The 14962-nt window shown below is 40.3% G+C and overlaps 1 protein-coding gene across 2 annotated transcripts in view; it reads right to left on the minus strand.

Annotated features, from left to right (window-relative positions):
- Positions 1-14962, minus strand: part of RBFOX1 (RNA binding fox-1 homolog 1) — a 1145409-nt gene that overhangs the window by 1007067 nt on the left and 123380 nt on the right. For both annotated transcript variants that reach the window (XM_039732124.1, XM_039732135.1), the window contains exon 2: positions 9201-9260. In XM_039732124.1, coding sequence (XP_039588058.1) covers positions 9201-9260 — 60 coding nt within the window. The remainder of the gene's footprint in view (positions 1-9200; positions 9261-14962) is intronic.

Below are 14962 nucleotides of genomic sequence, written 5' to 3' on the forward strand. Positions count from 1 at the left end.
TTATAATTTCATTGATAAAAAGACTACTTTTTAAATTTAAAAATACCAATTTTATATTGTGTACTAAAAAGATGGAAACAGTGTGGTTTGATTGAAAGAGCAAAAACTTGTTCTGACAGCTTAAAAAGATAATTTGACTTTAGTTAAGTTTAATTAACATTTACACCTGCACTCTCCCAATGAGCTGAGGGGGAAGATTAGCCACAGTATATGATGCTACCAGGAGTTCAATTCAATATGTATTATTCATCCCAGTGTTCTGTAGGAATTAATTCATTTAATGAGCAAACAGGCATTGTGAATACTAGAATGGATTTTCAACACTTCAGATATTTATGTCAGTGGAGGTAACAGAGAAAATGTTTACTTGTGAGGCACTGGGATGTGGTTTTCCCCTGTGTATTTCTCTTCTCCACTGATGTTTTCACCTCAAAACCTCCCTCACGCTGACCCAGAGCCAAAGCACTGCTCGAGGTGCAGTTGGAGCCCACGTGAGCTTGTCTTCCTGGGACAAACTCCTTTTCCAAGGGGGTAATTCTGGTTTTCAGTCTCATCTCACTGCTCTACACCCCATTTATTGAAACTCCTCTGTTAATCCTTTGTTTCACCAGTTGGTGGTTTGAACATTCATTTGGGAGTTAGGTCTGTTGCCCAGTTGTAGGTAAGGAATTTTCCAGCAATATTAGAGTTGTGACTCCATTTATAAAACAAAAAAGTTTCAAAGCAGGTATTTCAAGCTCTCTCCCACATTGTAAAAGAACATCACAACCCATTCCTGTTATTTGGGGAATCTTGGATCAGATTTCAATTTCTTTCAAGTCCCATTTCCTTGCCTTCATGTCAGTGACTCACATTTTGTTGCTGTGCTCATGAAGTGTTTTATTAATGAAGATGAAATAACAAACACCCACACTCTGGCACATCTACTTCAGGCCTCACAGTTTTACTCTTCTCTTTGCTGGTACTTTCACACATTTGTTTTCCATATTTCAGATGCTTGAGGCCTTGATAGCATCATTATAGAACTGTTTAATCAAACCCACAGTTTACTCTGACAATATTTGGCATTAGTAACAGCTATAACTCACCATAAACATTCCACTGGCAACTCACTCATGGAAGAGTTTTCAGTGGCTTTTACATAATCAAAAAATCATGTGGCATTAAACAGACACTTAGAAACAGACTGTAATTCTGAATTATTCTGCTATGGCTTTTTGTATACATAGAAGAAAAACCAGCAGATTTCTTCCACTGTTGTGTATAAATTTAAAATGAAACGGTGGCAAAAACTGCAGTAGTAAAAAACTTGTATGTTCCCCAAGGAGGGAGAAACCCCATACAGCTGAGTGATCAAAAGACAGAATTAAAAATACTTCAAATGCCCAAAAATGTGCAGGTTCTAAACCGATTTAGAGAAAAACTTAGGAGGAATATTTATTAGAGGTTATTAAAGGCAAAAATGGAAATTTCCAACAAGCCATTACACCTGGGGATATTTAGGACCACAATAAAGATCCTTGCACATCCGCTAGTCCTTAAATGTTCATAATATCTGGCCCCACTGGAATAAAACATCATGCACAATACTCTCACCAAGAACAACCACTGTTGTGCTCTTAACAACACTTTCCATCTTACTTAGGCAGGAAATTACTGGCAGTTTTCTTAGGATGTAAATTGGAAAACACTGATGAGCAACAGGCAGAACTTGCAATTGCTTCAATTACTCTCATAACCCCTTGCTTTTTTAAAAACATCAATACTACATATTGCTTTGGGGAGCTTATTTCTTCCTGCATTTTTTTTAATAGTAGTCTGCATTAAATGGATGTTTAGCCATCTCCTCAGAAGCAAATCTATCCCTCAGCACAAATGCTTCCTTCACAGCTCCCGTGGAAAGACACAAACAGCCAAGGGAGGAGATCAATATCCCACTATTTTCAGCTGTTTGGTCTTCATCCTTAATACAGTCAGACTGCCAGAATCCTCACGTGTGGTAATTGCAAATATTTCTTAATTATTTCATGTAATTTGCATTTCTGTTTCAAATACCCAAACACAGATGTGTCTATTTAAACAGGTACCCACAAATCTTTATTCTGGGGCTGAGAGATTCCTGCTAAAATGCTCCAAGCAAATGCTTTGACCTTTCCCCAGCAGAGTGTTCACATGCTTCACGTGAAGAATATCCAGGTGCTCTGTGATGTGAGGACATTTATCCAATCATCCCTTCAGCCATCTCCCCTTCTGTACACACTCTCACTTTTGGGAAGTGCACTGACAATCAGCACATCCTGATCTCTGCTAAGTAAATAAGAGGGTGGTTACAGCCATTTACCAGAGGAACCTGAGATGCGCTGGACTTCGCTGACTTGAACTCTCAGATGTCAAAATTCTATCCTGTAAAAGCTCCCATCATCTGACATTTATACAGACAGGAATATTTTCCTCCACACTCGTGCTAATATGGCCAATAAGACACTGTCACTGCACACTCCCACTTAACCCACAATAAAGATTAATTCTAGAACAAAATTAACTGCCTCAGAAGTGATTCTTCCCAGATTTGATTCTCTCCAAGCAAACCACATCTATTAACAGCAAAAAACACAGACCATTGCACGTGGCAACTCATTTCAGTCTCAGTCAAACTGGTGCTTTCCCTGCAAAAGTAAAAAAAAAAAAAAATTCCCAACAATAAACCCCAGACATTTTATGAACCTGCTATTTTTAAGCAGGAATTTTAAAATAGCATTTTTCTTTCAATAACATGAAGGAAAAATCCTACAAATACTCACAAGTTTCAATGAATCTAGGTTGTTTTAAAAATCAAAACTTTAAATGCTCCATATTCAAAAAAGCTTCTCTTCCACCATTATTACATCTGTCCTCTGCCAGATGAGAGCACCACTGCACCAAATTGACCAAACCCACATTTTGGAGAGCTGGGGTGAGCTGAGAGGCAGCAGGGGCAGTGCCTGCCCTGGCACAGCAAACCCAGAGCCAGGGCACTGAGCACATGGTCCCACACTAACACAAGCTCAGTGGAGTGCAAACCATTTTCAGAAAAACCCAACTTCAGAGTGCTGTGCCAGTGGCTGGATTCAAAAACCCACCTTGTGAGTGCCGTGCCAGGGGCTGGATTTAAAAACCCACCTTGTGGGTGCTGTGCCAGGGGCTGGATTTAAAAACCCACCTTGTGGGTGCCGTGCCAGGGGCTGGATTTAAAAACCCACCTTGTGGGTGCCGTGCCAGCGGCCGGATTTGCGCTCTGGAGAGCAGTGCCAGGAGCCGTGCGGGGCCCTGGCCGCACGGTTTGCCGCGGCTGTCACTAGGTGGCACCTTGGCATCGCGCTCTGCATCTCCTGATGCCTCCTGCATCCCGAGCATCCCCGAGCATCCCGGGCACCTCCCGGTACCCAGGGCTCGGCCAGCGCCCTGCCGAGACCTCAGCTGGGCAAACACCAACTCCTGCCTTGCTCCCTCTGCCCCGCATCCCGTCCTGTTGGAATTCACAAGGTTTATCCCACAAACTTGTCCATAATGCACATCACACTGTGACTGTCCAAGTGACAGCACTGCTGTTAAGAGGAAGCATTGGCAGGGGTAACTCTAATTTATATCCCTCATCCTGATATATAAATTAAATAAAACAAATTAAAATTATATAAAATAAAATAATATAAAAATAAATAAAGTTAGGTAAAAATAAATTAGAAATAAAATATTAGTAAAAATAGAACCAATATAAGTATATAAATAAAATATTATTCTATTATATATTATAATCTTTTATATAATTATATTATGCAATAATATAATGGAATAATATAATAGTATAATATGATACTGTAATATAATATTAATCTAATCAAATATTTTAAAAAATTATTAAAGAAATAAAATAGAAATAAAATAGAAATAAAATAGAAATAAAATAGAAATAAAATAGAAATAAAATAGAAATAAAATAGAAATAAAATAGAAATAAAATAAATAGAAATTCTGATTCTCATCAGAGTTCTCCAAAGTTTTTATTGCTGGATTCCAGAAACAGGTTTTTGAGTTTGGTGTTTGTTTGCTTGGTTTGGTTTTCTTTTCAAATCCTGGGTAATAATACTTTACAAACGCTGTTAATACGGGTAAAATGAAAAAGAAAAAAATTAAAAATACTGTCTGAACTAGAAATACTTTCTGTATTAATGATGCATTGATTTATCTGCCTCTAAGACACATGAAAGTATCACAGTGAATGGGATGCAATTCCCACACCACAGCTGAACAGACCTGTGTGATGGTTAAGAGTCTTGCTGTGCAAACTGTTATGCAAATCAATAATTGTATTCATTTATTCTCCCAATAGCACATTTTCATAAAACCTGACTGAAAACTAAGATTCAAAGACCAAGCAAAGCAAAGTGATCACTTCCCCTTTAGTCTCACTTGGATGATGCAAGCAGAAATGACAGAAGTGCTGTATGAAATGGATTTTTATGCCCTGTTTGTTACAGTGTCTCCAGCATCTCTGGGAGCACACTGCACCCTACAACCAGTTCAGTCCTGCTGGCAGTGAAGAACATCAACTTCTGCTCAGCTTTCATACAACTCTGCTGCAGACACTGCCTTTTCCTGCTTTTTCTTCAACTCCATCCCTTTATTGTTAGATTGTGAGCATGTGAAAGCCCCTCCCTGAAAGCCTACTGTACCCCATTATTTAGAAATACCAAAATCTGATTACTAACAGCAGCAAAGACTTTTGGTTTTCTCCTTTGCTTTTTCTGCAATTCATTTCAAAAGAACTCCATTTCTTCTTTAGATGTGTCTTGTGTCTCTGTGTATACCTGCTGTCCAACTCCATCTTTTCTTTCCTTACCAGAATCATGAGTATTCGAGAATCTTTTATCAAACCATACCTGGCATTTCAGCAGCTCTCCGGATTCACCTGCTTGTTAGCACTTGAATTTCCTGCTATTGGAAATGGTTTATTCTTATTTTATTTAGTCTCTCACCTCTTCAGCTAGAACACTAACACAGAAGAATCTCTAATGGTGAAATGAAGGAAGGCTGGGAGAACAGGGCAATTTCTTAGTTTCATCTCCCCTGCCAGAAAAGATGACACCTGACTCAATTTTAATCAATGAGAAGCTCAAAACCTCAACCGTGTCAACTTATCCTGGAGATCTGCTTCTCTAGGAATAATAAATCAGCTCCAGCTCTGTAGACACCACACCATTACCACTCCAGGCAAGGTTAACTCTGATAAACAACATTCAGCACCTGATTTAATAACAACACACAAGTACAGGCTGGTGGAACAGGGGAAAGGGGTCAATATATTACAGGAGTTTCAATCTAAGAATAACTGGTTTGTCCTAACTTCATTCATCACTAAGTAACATTTCCAATTTGAGCATTTTCCCTATACAACCACTAATAGTAACACTGTCTCATCATTTAAATGATACTGGAGTATTTTCAATGAGACATTTCCAGAGAATGTGGAAATATTCTCCATAATATATGGAATAATGGCTGTGACCTCCAGCCATTGGGCCAATTCCTCTGCTGGAATAAAAACACACTGCCATGGGAGCAAAACACTGTGAGCAGATGGAGGTGGAAGGAGCAGAACTCAGCATTCTGTACCTGCTTCTGACTTCTCCCATCTGCTGTGCATTAACACAGCAACATTTCATCTGCCTGCATTCCCAAATCAGTAATTGGATGGAAAACTTTGCAAAATCTTCCCACAATAAGCATCGCAGGTAAAAATTTCCCCTCATGCTGTATTCCATTCATCATAAACCACTCTCTGATCCTCATGACAGAGCTATAAAGAAGTTTCTCTATTTTTCAGTAGATGAGATAGTTTCCTCTATTTTCAGCACAGACAAGTTTGAGAAATAAAACCAAACTTAGCCAGATATTCCCTGGATTTGTTGGTTTTACTGGCACAAGGCAGATCAGCTCTACGTTACTGTTTGACACGCCTGCACAATGCACTTTCCCTTCTCCCCCTGCGCAGAAGACTCTCCCCTCCCACCCAAGCCATTATCCAAATGCTCTGTGATGATGCTCAGGGAAGACTTATTTTTGCTTTCACTCGTATTGTTCTCTCCTTGATAGTGATAGATTCATTTAATATTTTTTTAAGAATGCTAACACATTCCATTCAATAGGAATCTGAAATTTAAAGAAATGCACCTTTTTTTTTTTTGCAAGTCATTATCCCCAGTTAATAGATATCCCTCCTGAAGCAGCAGTAGAGATGAAGTAATTTCAGGTACTATCACATTTCTATTCAGATCACAGGCAGCAATTCTTGCAGCGATTTTATTTCTCAGCAAAAATCATTATTGTCCCTCCTGAATTACCCTGAAGAGTCCTATTTTACTCCCACTACCTCTTCTCAACATTTCTTGATTAAAAAACAGTACATGATATTTGTTATCAAATATCAATATATAGACAGGAGTGGGAGAAATGGAGACTGGGGGAAAAGCAAAGGCACTTTAGAAAACATAAACCTTTAATAAGCAGGAAGGAGAATTTAAAGCAGCCTGAGAAAGACTGTGAAGCTGCAGATAGAAGAGTGCAGAACTAAGAGGAAACCAGAAGAAAAAGGAACACAAATCCAAGGATCCAGCCCAAATCCATCCCTCCATGGTCTGGCAGAGTCTTTAATTTTACAACTTCCTAAAGCTTCCAATAATAATTCCTGCAGTTAGATTTTCTTAGCTCTGCAGGTAGAACCAACTGCCTGATGAGATTTAAGAACAAAAGAAAGGCTTTAAAAGACTCAATCACTCAGCTTAATGAAAACATCTTGAATTATTTAACAAACAATCTATTAGGCAGCTCCAGCTATCAGGAAACATGAAGTTTGATAGATCTGACTCCCTGCTGGAGTTTTATATCACAGTGACTCCATCTATTTCCATGCAGTCTCAGGGATGTAACACAGAAGTGAATTCAGCCTGAGATTGAGCTGCATTAGACTTTCATATAGGATCTGTCACTAAGAGCAGGAAAAGCAGCCAACAATTATTTAAAAAAAGAAAAAAACCCTGGAAATAAGCTTTTCAGGCCCTGGAACTGGGGCATTATTCAATAATTCGTTCTTAGGTCCATTTGAATTCTCATCTGTCAACTCTCCTTTTATTACCAGACTGTTCTATAAGCAATGATCTGGCAACACACTTGAAAAATCTACGTATTCCTCCTCATCCATCACAACAAACAATTTTCCAAGCAACAACAGAGACAGTGTAATTTCAAGAGCAATAAGCTCAACTCCTAACTCATTATTTTTATGCCATTGTAGTGTGGCATAAGAAATATCATGGAAAACAGGAAACCTTTTCCTCTTTCCATCACAAACCTCTTCAATACATTAAAATGCACTGCTAAAAGTACCTTTAGAACTCTTTCCATCACTCAAAAATAAGCAAAAAAAAATTAAAGTCCAAGCTACTGAGGCTCAAGGAAGACAATTGAAATCTTGTTTGTTAAATCACTACTTCAAAGTCTGAGGACATTTTGCTACAGACAACAAAAGGATCCAATCACAGGGGAAAAACAAAAAGAAAAATAGAACTCCCTGAGACAGTTTGACCAAGAAATTCAGCAAAGCCCCCACCCTCTCAGTACCAAATGACAGGTGTTCATCAAATCTTGTTCTGCACTTGTAAAAACATTCTTTAGTTTAGAGAACACATTCAGCCAGAGAAACACTACATCATTCTTCAAAATATTCCTTTTTAACTGACACAAACCTAATTTCGATGCAAATATATGAAGTATAAAAATCCAAGTTTCTAAAAATAAACCTCCACCTCCCAGAACATCATTCACAAAGTTAACTTTTGCCAAACTAACAGAAAGGCTGTGACTTTGTGCAGCAAAATATTCCAGCAAGAAGCGTCAGTGCAGGAAGAATTATTGAAAGATATTCTTCCAAAACCTACTATACAGGGTAAAAAAAGGATCCTGTCAAATCATCAGAGAAGCTAAAAACCTCTTGTATACATTTTCACTTTTCAAGATATTTTTGTATTTCCGTTGATGTGACTAAGCAGTTTCCAAGCCAGAGATTTCCAACTGAAAGACAGTGTTCATTTGGAGAAGGTCCAACCACCTCCTCCTTTCAGGGAGCTGCTAATGTTTGATGTTCATGTTTAAAACATCATTAATCATGCTGCAAACAGGGAGAAGGGGGTTGCCAAACATTCAAAATACTACTTCCTTATTCTGGCATAAATCCACACTCCTACAGCCTCGAGTGTGAGGGGATACAGATTAGATAATCAGAAAAAGAGGGGGGGAAATACCCAAACTAAGTGTTCACAGAGTGACATCATTTCAATTTCTGGCACTATCCAAGGAGAGGCACTTGGAAAGGTCCTGTAGCACAATATTACTGCTTTAGAGAGACAAAGAAAATATTAAAGGATCTTTACTGCAATGAATGATTAACTCTGAGTGACATCAGCCCCTGCTGAGTATCACCAGCCCTCTGTAAATCAGACAGGGGCTGTAAATCCACAGCACCTCAGCATAACCTTGGTTTGGGGTACACATTTCCTGCCAAAATGGGACATTATACAGAAAATGGAGCATGTAGCACAGACACAGGGTAGGTTATAGCCAACCTTTAGGCCAGGATAAGGCAGATGCCTTTTGGTCCAGCCTTTGCTCAGTTTCCAAGGCAGCAGGGGCCTTGCCCTTGTGAATGCTTTGCTCTTGCACGGCTCTGAACTCACCCAAACTTCTGTTTGCTCTTTTTGTACCTGCCCTCCTCACTGTAACGTGGAATTGCAGAAGTGCTTCCAGTTGTAGCCCACCCTCCCATTCCCTCTGGTTTTATCCCCCCTGCAGAGCAGTGACACAGCTTGGAGCCCAGTCTGAGTGTGCAGGTGACACAGTTTGTAGCACACACAAGAGAGAGCCACGGGGCTCTTCATGAACCCAACTGCAACAATTCTAATCACTTGGCCTCTCTTTGTTAAGACAGATATTCCCTGTACTGCATATTCACATATTAAAGAACATTTAAGCCAATTCAAGTGCAGTCACTTCAAAAGCAGCAAGGTGTCACAGGTAACAGTTAGTGCCAGTGACTGATGACTGAAACAATTTAAAAGAAGATCTAAATTCAGTTACAAAATCTAATCTCTTCAGCAAAATGCTTTACTTACTGGACCTTGAGGACCGTTCTTGGCACTGGAAACCAGAGTCATAGCATCTGATTTATAGTCCTGAAAAGAGAAAAGAGGGAAAAAATATTCAGATTAAAGATAATAGATGGCACTTCACATATCAGGAATAAAGACCAACATTGAGCACCACTATGATTAGACTCAGAGGTGTCATTAGTAAAACATTTGATTATGGAGATTTTCATTGCTGTTCATCTTGTGCCTTAGACCCTTTTGACTAAATTACACACTTTTTTGGTTTTACCATAATGATCCCAAAGGAAGGCAGCAGCCTGATGTCTCTTTTGGAAGGCAGTGGGGTGGGAAGGACAGGATTTCTGCCTTTCAGAAACTCGGAGGTGAGCTCCATTGCACTTCCTGAACTAGCCCTGCACATGAGATTTGGGTGACAGTTTCTCAGCCCCTCAAAATTCTCTCAGCATCTGATGACAAATGACTCTCCATCCCATCAGAGGGACCATGGTTTATTTCCTGCTTTTCAACAGCCCTGTAAATGATGTTCCAAAGCCCTGCAGCACAGGCTGTGCAGGAGGCACACCCATGGCTATGCTGGCTCACCATCCTTGTGTCACATCTCCATCTAGGTCCACCCTAAAGCAATGTAAAATCCCTCATTTGCTACCCCTCAGGAAGCTTCTCCTACAGCCCAGCTGGCATTCCACAAGTCACAAAGAAGTTTGGGGCTTGGGCATGAGAACATGCTGAGTACTCTGCTGTTACTGCAATACAGGAACCAAGTTATTTAACAGCTGAGAGAAGTGCCAGTGTCTAAACAGAGGTGCAATAGATTCAGCTGCAAGACTCAGGGCAGTGATTGAAACAGTTCTGATTTTAAAAGGATATGTTAGAAACAGCATGCCAAATTCTTGCTTCTTTCCTAATGAATACAGCTATTACTCTCATATTTGTATTTTGAAAAGGTCTCCCAGGGCTGGCCTCCTCTTTTCATGCCATCCCCGTCAATAAAAATGAGATTTAAATGGCAAGCCAAGCTGCACAGCTCCCCCTATTGTTTGGGAATTAAAGTCTGATAAGCTGAAATTGAGGCCTGTCTATCCAAGACAGCAGAGTAACTGCTATAAACTTTTTTTAATTATCATCATCAAGCATGCCTCCATATATAAAGCTGCTAAAGCCTTTATTTACAGGAGATGTGCTATGACCCAGGAGACAGATAATATTTCAGGGAGCTGGTAGCAATTCTCCATCCTTCACCCTGAGTATCCCAAGTCTCTGAACTGTATGAATTAGAGTATCCCTCACTGCCCATTCAATCTAGCCATTGCAAACACCATCTCCTTCACAGGAAGTGCCAACAAACAGACTTCACAAGGTATAAATAGATAAACTACCACCAAAATCACCTCCCTGCAGCCCAATTCCATGTTTCCCACAGAGGACAGCAGTCACTGTTGTCCACTAAGAAGCTGCAGACTGAGACCAACACTGAAGAAAACCACCAAGCAAACCTTCTCTATGCCAGCCCTGGATGGTGCCTCCACATCCACTGCTGTGCCATTGAGCAGCTGTGCTTTTGCTGCCTTTCCAGGTTTTCCTCAAGCTGTCTCCTGTCACTCTCCTCCCTGGTGCCCCTGCTGCCCCAGAGCCCTTGCCCTGCTCCTGCCTTGCAAACACGGGATGCAGGATGGATGTGCAGCTATTGGTATTCCCTGCCCGTTTCCTTCCCCTCTGCTTCCAGAGCTCCTCAGGCTGCACCATTTCCCTGGGATCACAGCTTCACAGTGCTCAGGAAGGACTGGGGCAATCCAAACGAACCTTTTTGCAGGGCTGTTTCTCCTGGGAAACTCCTTAGGAGAGGCAGGCAGGCAGAGACAACACATTTTGTTTCACACCACTCTTCCAGAAGGCAATGCCCCGAGTTCCAAATAAATATGACATTTTAAGCAGCTATTTTGCAAATAGACTTCTTTTTTCCCCCAACCCAGCTAATCTCTAAGCATTGCACAGCTCTGTGTAGCAGTAACAAATTAATAAACAGCTTTAGGCCAATACTGCATGTGGGACAGCTCTTTGGGAAGCTTGTGCTGTGCTCCCTATTAATAACTCCCTATTACCACCTGTGAAAATCCAGGCACATTGAACCAGAAAATAAAAGGAAAAATAGGAAAGCTCCTCAAGTTTAGGTTGTTTTTAGTGGGGCAGAGAATTCCAACAACAATCCAGACTAATCTAAACCTGTTAGCAAGAGCCTAAATCCCTTCCCCAGTAATTCCAGATGCTTGGACTGGGATCCACCAAAGCCCCTTCTCCTCCCCCTGCATCACCCAGGCTGAAATCACCATTCCCTCACCACAGCTGCAATAGCAGCATTCAGCTCTGATAGACAAAGGAGATTAATTCCCATCAGAATGATTTTCACATATAAGACACTTTCCTCTACACCATTTCTGTATTTACAGCAAACAAAAAATTGGTTTGTGGAGTTGCTTTAGCACTCATTTTCAGGTAATGTGTCATAATAATATCTGGAACATGTTCAGGTTATGCAAAGTATTGTGCCACTGACAAATCATTTAACTATGCACTTGTCTTGGAGGCTACAGGAAAATGGAAATTACACAGTTGCAACGCAGCAGTAGCACAATAAACAAAAACTTTCTCCCTCCTGTAGAGCTACACTTCATGTTCCTATCAGTGCCTCCTCCAGGTAATTTCTTTTGGGTCTCTTGTTTCCATTAACATTTGTATTTTGAGGCGCTTTCTACTTGGTACTTGAAGGTGGAATTGCAACAACCATTTACAAGTTATTTTATTTTCAGGGCCTGTTCTGTTACCAAGGGCAGCTATGCTGTGTCCATGCCAGGCTTTCCAGAAGTTTCTTATGATTCCCATTACTGCCCATCTGCCCTTAGAGAAATCAAGAAATAACAATAAAACGCTCCCTAAATTTTATGTGGGGCACAGCCTTCTCCCTACCCCTCCAACTGAAAGTTTGGACTAAATGTCAGCTAACAGACATTACTTTCTATTCTTCTGACTTTAATGGGAAAAATAAATTTTGGCAGTCTTTCCCCAGTGTTAAAAGTCTTAGCTACTCCCTGGGGATAGAAAGAATCAATGCAAGTAAGATCCATATTTTCTTTCTTGGAACACCACTACTTCCAGCAATTTATTTGACTGACTATGCCTTCTATTACCATGTAAATTGTTTCAGGCTGCAGGAAAAAAAAAAGTATTAATCTCCCCTCAGTAAGTCATAAAATAAAGAAATCAATTTCAAGGTCAATTTAGTCTAAATAACACCTGCTGCCCTTTTTGTAACATGCAGACTCCTCTGAAACACTAAGTTGCTGTCTATAAAGGCATCAGTACGTGATGTCTCACATAAATCAGGGTGCTGTATGGTACAGTGCAGTGATTTGCAGGTACCAAGTGGGGCTGGCAAACAAGAGCCAGAGCAGGGCCCTCCTCTTCACTCCTCTTCAACATCAGCACCAGGCTCTGCAGCAGAAAACAGAGCCCAGGGAGCCTGCAGGGTCTGGTTCTGCAAGGAGCTTGTGCCTTGTCAGGCGTTGGGGACATCCAGGGAGTCCCAGCTCCCTGCTGGGAGCATTTAGATCCATCAAGGGTCAGCAGCCTCAAGGTGAGCTTCAGAGAAGGGGAAAAGGGCAAAAAATAATAGCAACGAGAAGCAATCTTTCCTGCTGTTGGAAAGCAGAGTGGAATGGCAGATACTGGGATTAGAAAATAAGATAATGGGTTTTTTTGCCCATCCTAGAATTCAGAAAAGAGAAACTACTTGAAATATTCTCTTTTATTCCACTTTTAAGTGGAAATCCATTTCTCTTCTGGTCAAAAACTGTCCAATCTTTCTTTTAAATACACTTAGTGTGCTCTCATTGTAGCACAAGACTGCATTTAATGGCTCTAAAGGAGCTGGACATCTATGCCCTTCTCCTGAAAAGTTTGCCTTGAACTCTGTAACCTTTCTGGGCTGGAACAGAAAAACTCCACAGCCCCAGGACTGGGTGGCCTGGTCACTGTGCTCCTTCCCATAAGATGAATACAACTATTTTTCCTTTGTCATGTCCAATTCACAGCACTGCTGGTGCCTTGTAAAATCCAAAATTCCTGACAGGCTTTTATTTGTTCCTCTGGGTTCCCAGCAGAAGATAATCTGGACAATCAATACCCAAGCAGCAGAAGTTCCTAAATGAAGCAAATATTCAGATATTCTGGAAAGGGGACTCCATATTCCTGTAAGACTTCTCTAATGAAAATAAAACAATGTCCCGATGGCTTCTGCAAAGGGCTGAGAACATAAGGATTCACAAGGCTGAGCAGACAGCAAATTTAAATCAATTTACAGAAAACGGTCTAACACAGGAACCCTTTAAGCCAGGAACGGATTGTGGCTTCCCTAGGAGAGTTATAGCCCAGCTCTGCTCCAGGATATCCAGGAGATGGAACCCCCCAGGTGTCCCCAGGCACACAAAGAACAATGCTCCATGCAGCAATGACAGCAGCAGAGCTCTCTCTCAAACTGCTGGGCAATAGTAGGTGGTGTCCAAGGCCTTCCCAGCAATTATTGCATGAATCTGGAATTACTGAGGGGCTTCACTTCTTGTTCTATACAGCAGAAATGCCTTCCTACTGCGCCCAAAGAGAAAACCAACCCCAAATCTATCATTTAGAGCAGGGAGTACACAACACCATCCCTGATACACAATTCATAGCTAGCACTGGAACGTGGAGCCTGTTTTATACATATATAGTCTTTGCAGTTTTATCTGGATGAAAACATTTCACCAAATAATCAAAATATAATTTAATCAACTCTGATATATTCATATATTTATAGAGTATAATGATTCCCCTATGATGATGCACCAGCAAAAAGGAATGTTGCCCTTTTCCATCAGATAACACTCAGTGAATCAAAGGTTACATAGAAATAAATTGGAAAATATAAAGTCACAGGAAAAAATCATTTATTTATTGGATATAAGAAAATATTTCATTTTTAAATCCATGGTCCTGAATCCTATTTAATGCAAACTTCTCTGTGAAATCCCACTATCACAAGCCAAGGATAATGGCTGTGTGTCAGGAGCTGCCAATATACTGACTCAGTGAATCAAGAAACAAGGATGAGATTTACTAGGAGTGATAAGCATATTAATGTTATATCATCTAAAATCATACAAATACTCATTTTGCAGTTGAATGTGTCTAATAGCATGAGATTCACCAGTAGAAAAACAAACAGAACCCTGGCATGGCTGTGCAAGGGCTCAAAAGATTAGAAACACAAGAAAATAGCAACTTTTTCAAAAGGGTTTATTTGTTTGAGGTGAAGGAACAAAAACAACCACTAACTTCAGATGCACAGCAGAAAGAGCAGTGTAAGATACACAAGGAGATTTTTTTTTAATGGGAAATTATCTTTTCCACATGCCAAGAAGGTGGTTCAGAATCCTGAACAACGAAGCCCTGTAAAGAACAGGGGCAGATGTCTCCCAAAGATGAAGAATAGAATATTCCTAACTACTTCTGCTCAACTGAATGATTCTGTATTTCCTAATCTTCCAGCAGTCCATGAAGTGGGTAAATTATTGCAGGATCTGCTGTGAAATCAAGGTGAAGAAAAAGACAAAACAAGTGGAGAGTTAAATAAATACTTTCAAAATGCAATCACAAAGGGCACAGATGAGCATGTCTGACATTGCCCATTATCTCCTGAGCAGAATTACTTTAGGTTTACTGAGGCAGGAGATTTC

This window comes from Passer montanus, unplaced genomic scaffold (assembly GCF_014805655.1).
Source record: "Passer montanus isolate IOZ18808 unplaced genomic scaffold, ASM1480565v1 scaffold8, whole genome shotgun sequence".
NCBI lineage: Eukaryota > Metazoa > Chordata > Aves > Passeriformes > Passeridae > Passer > Passer montanus.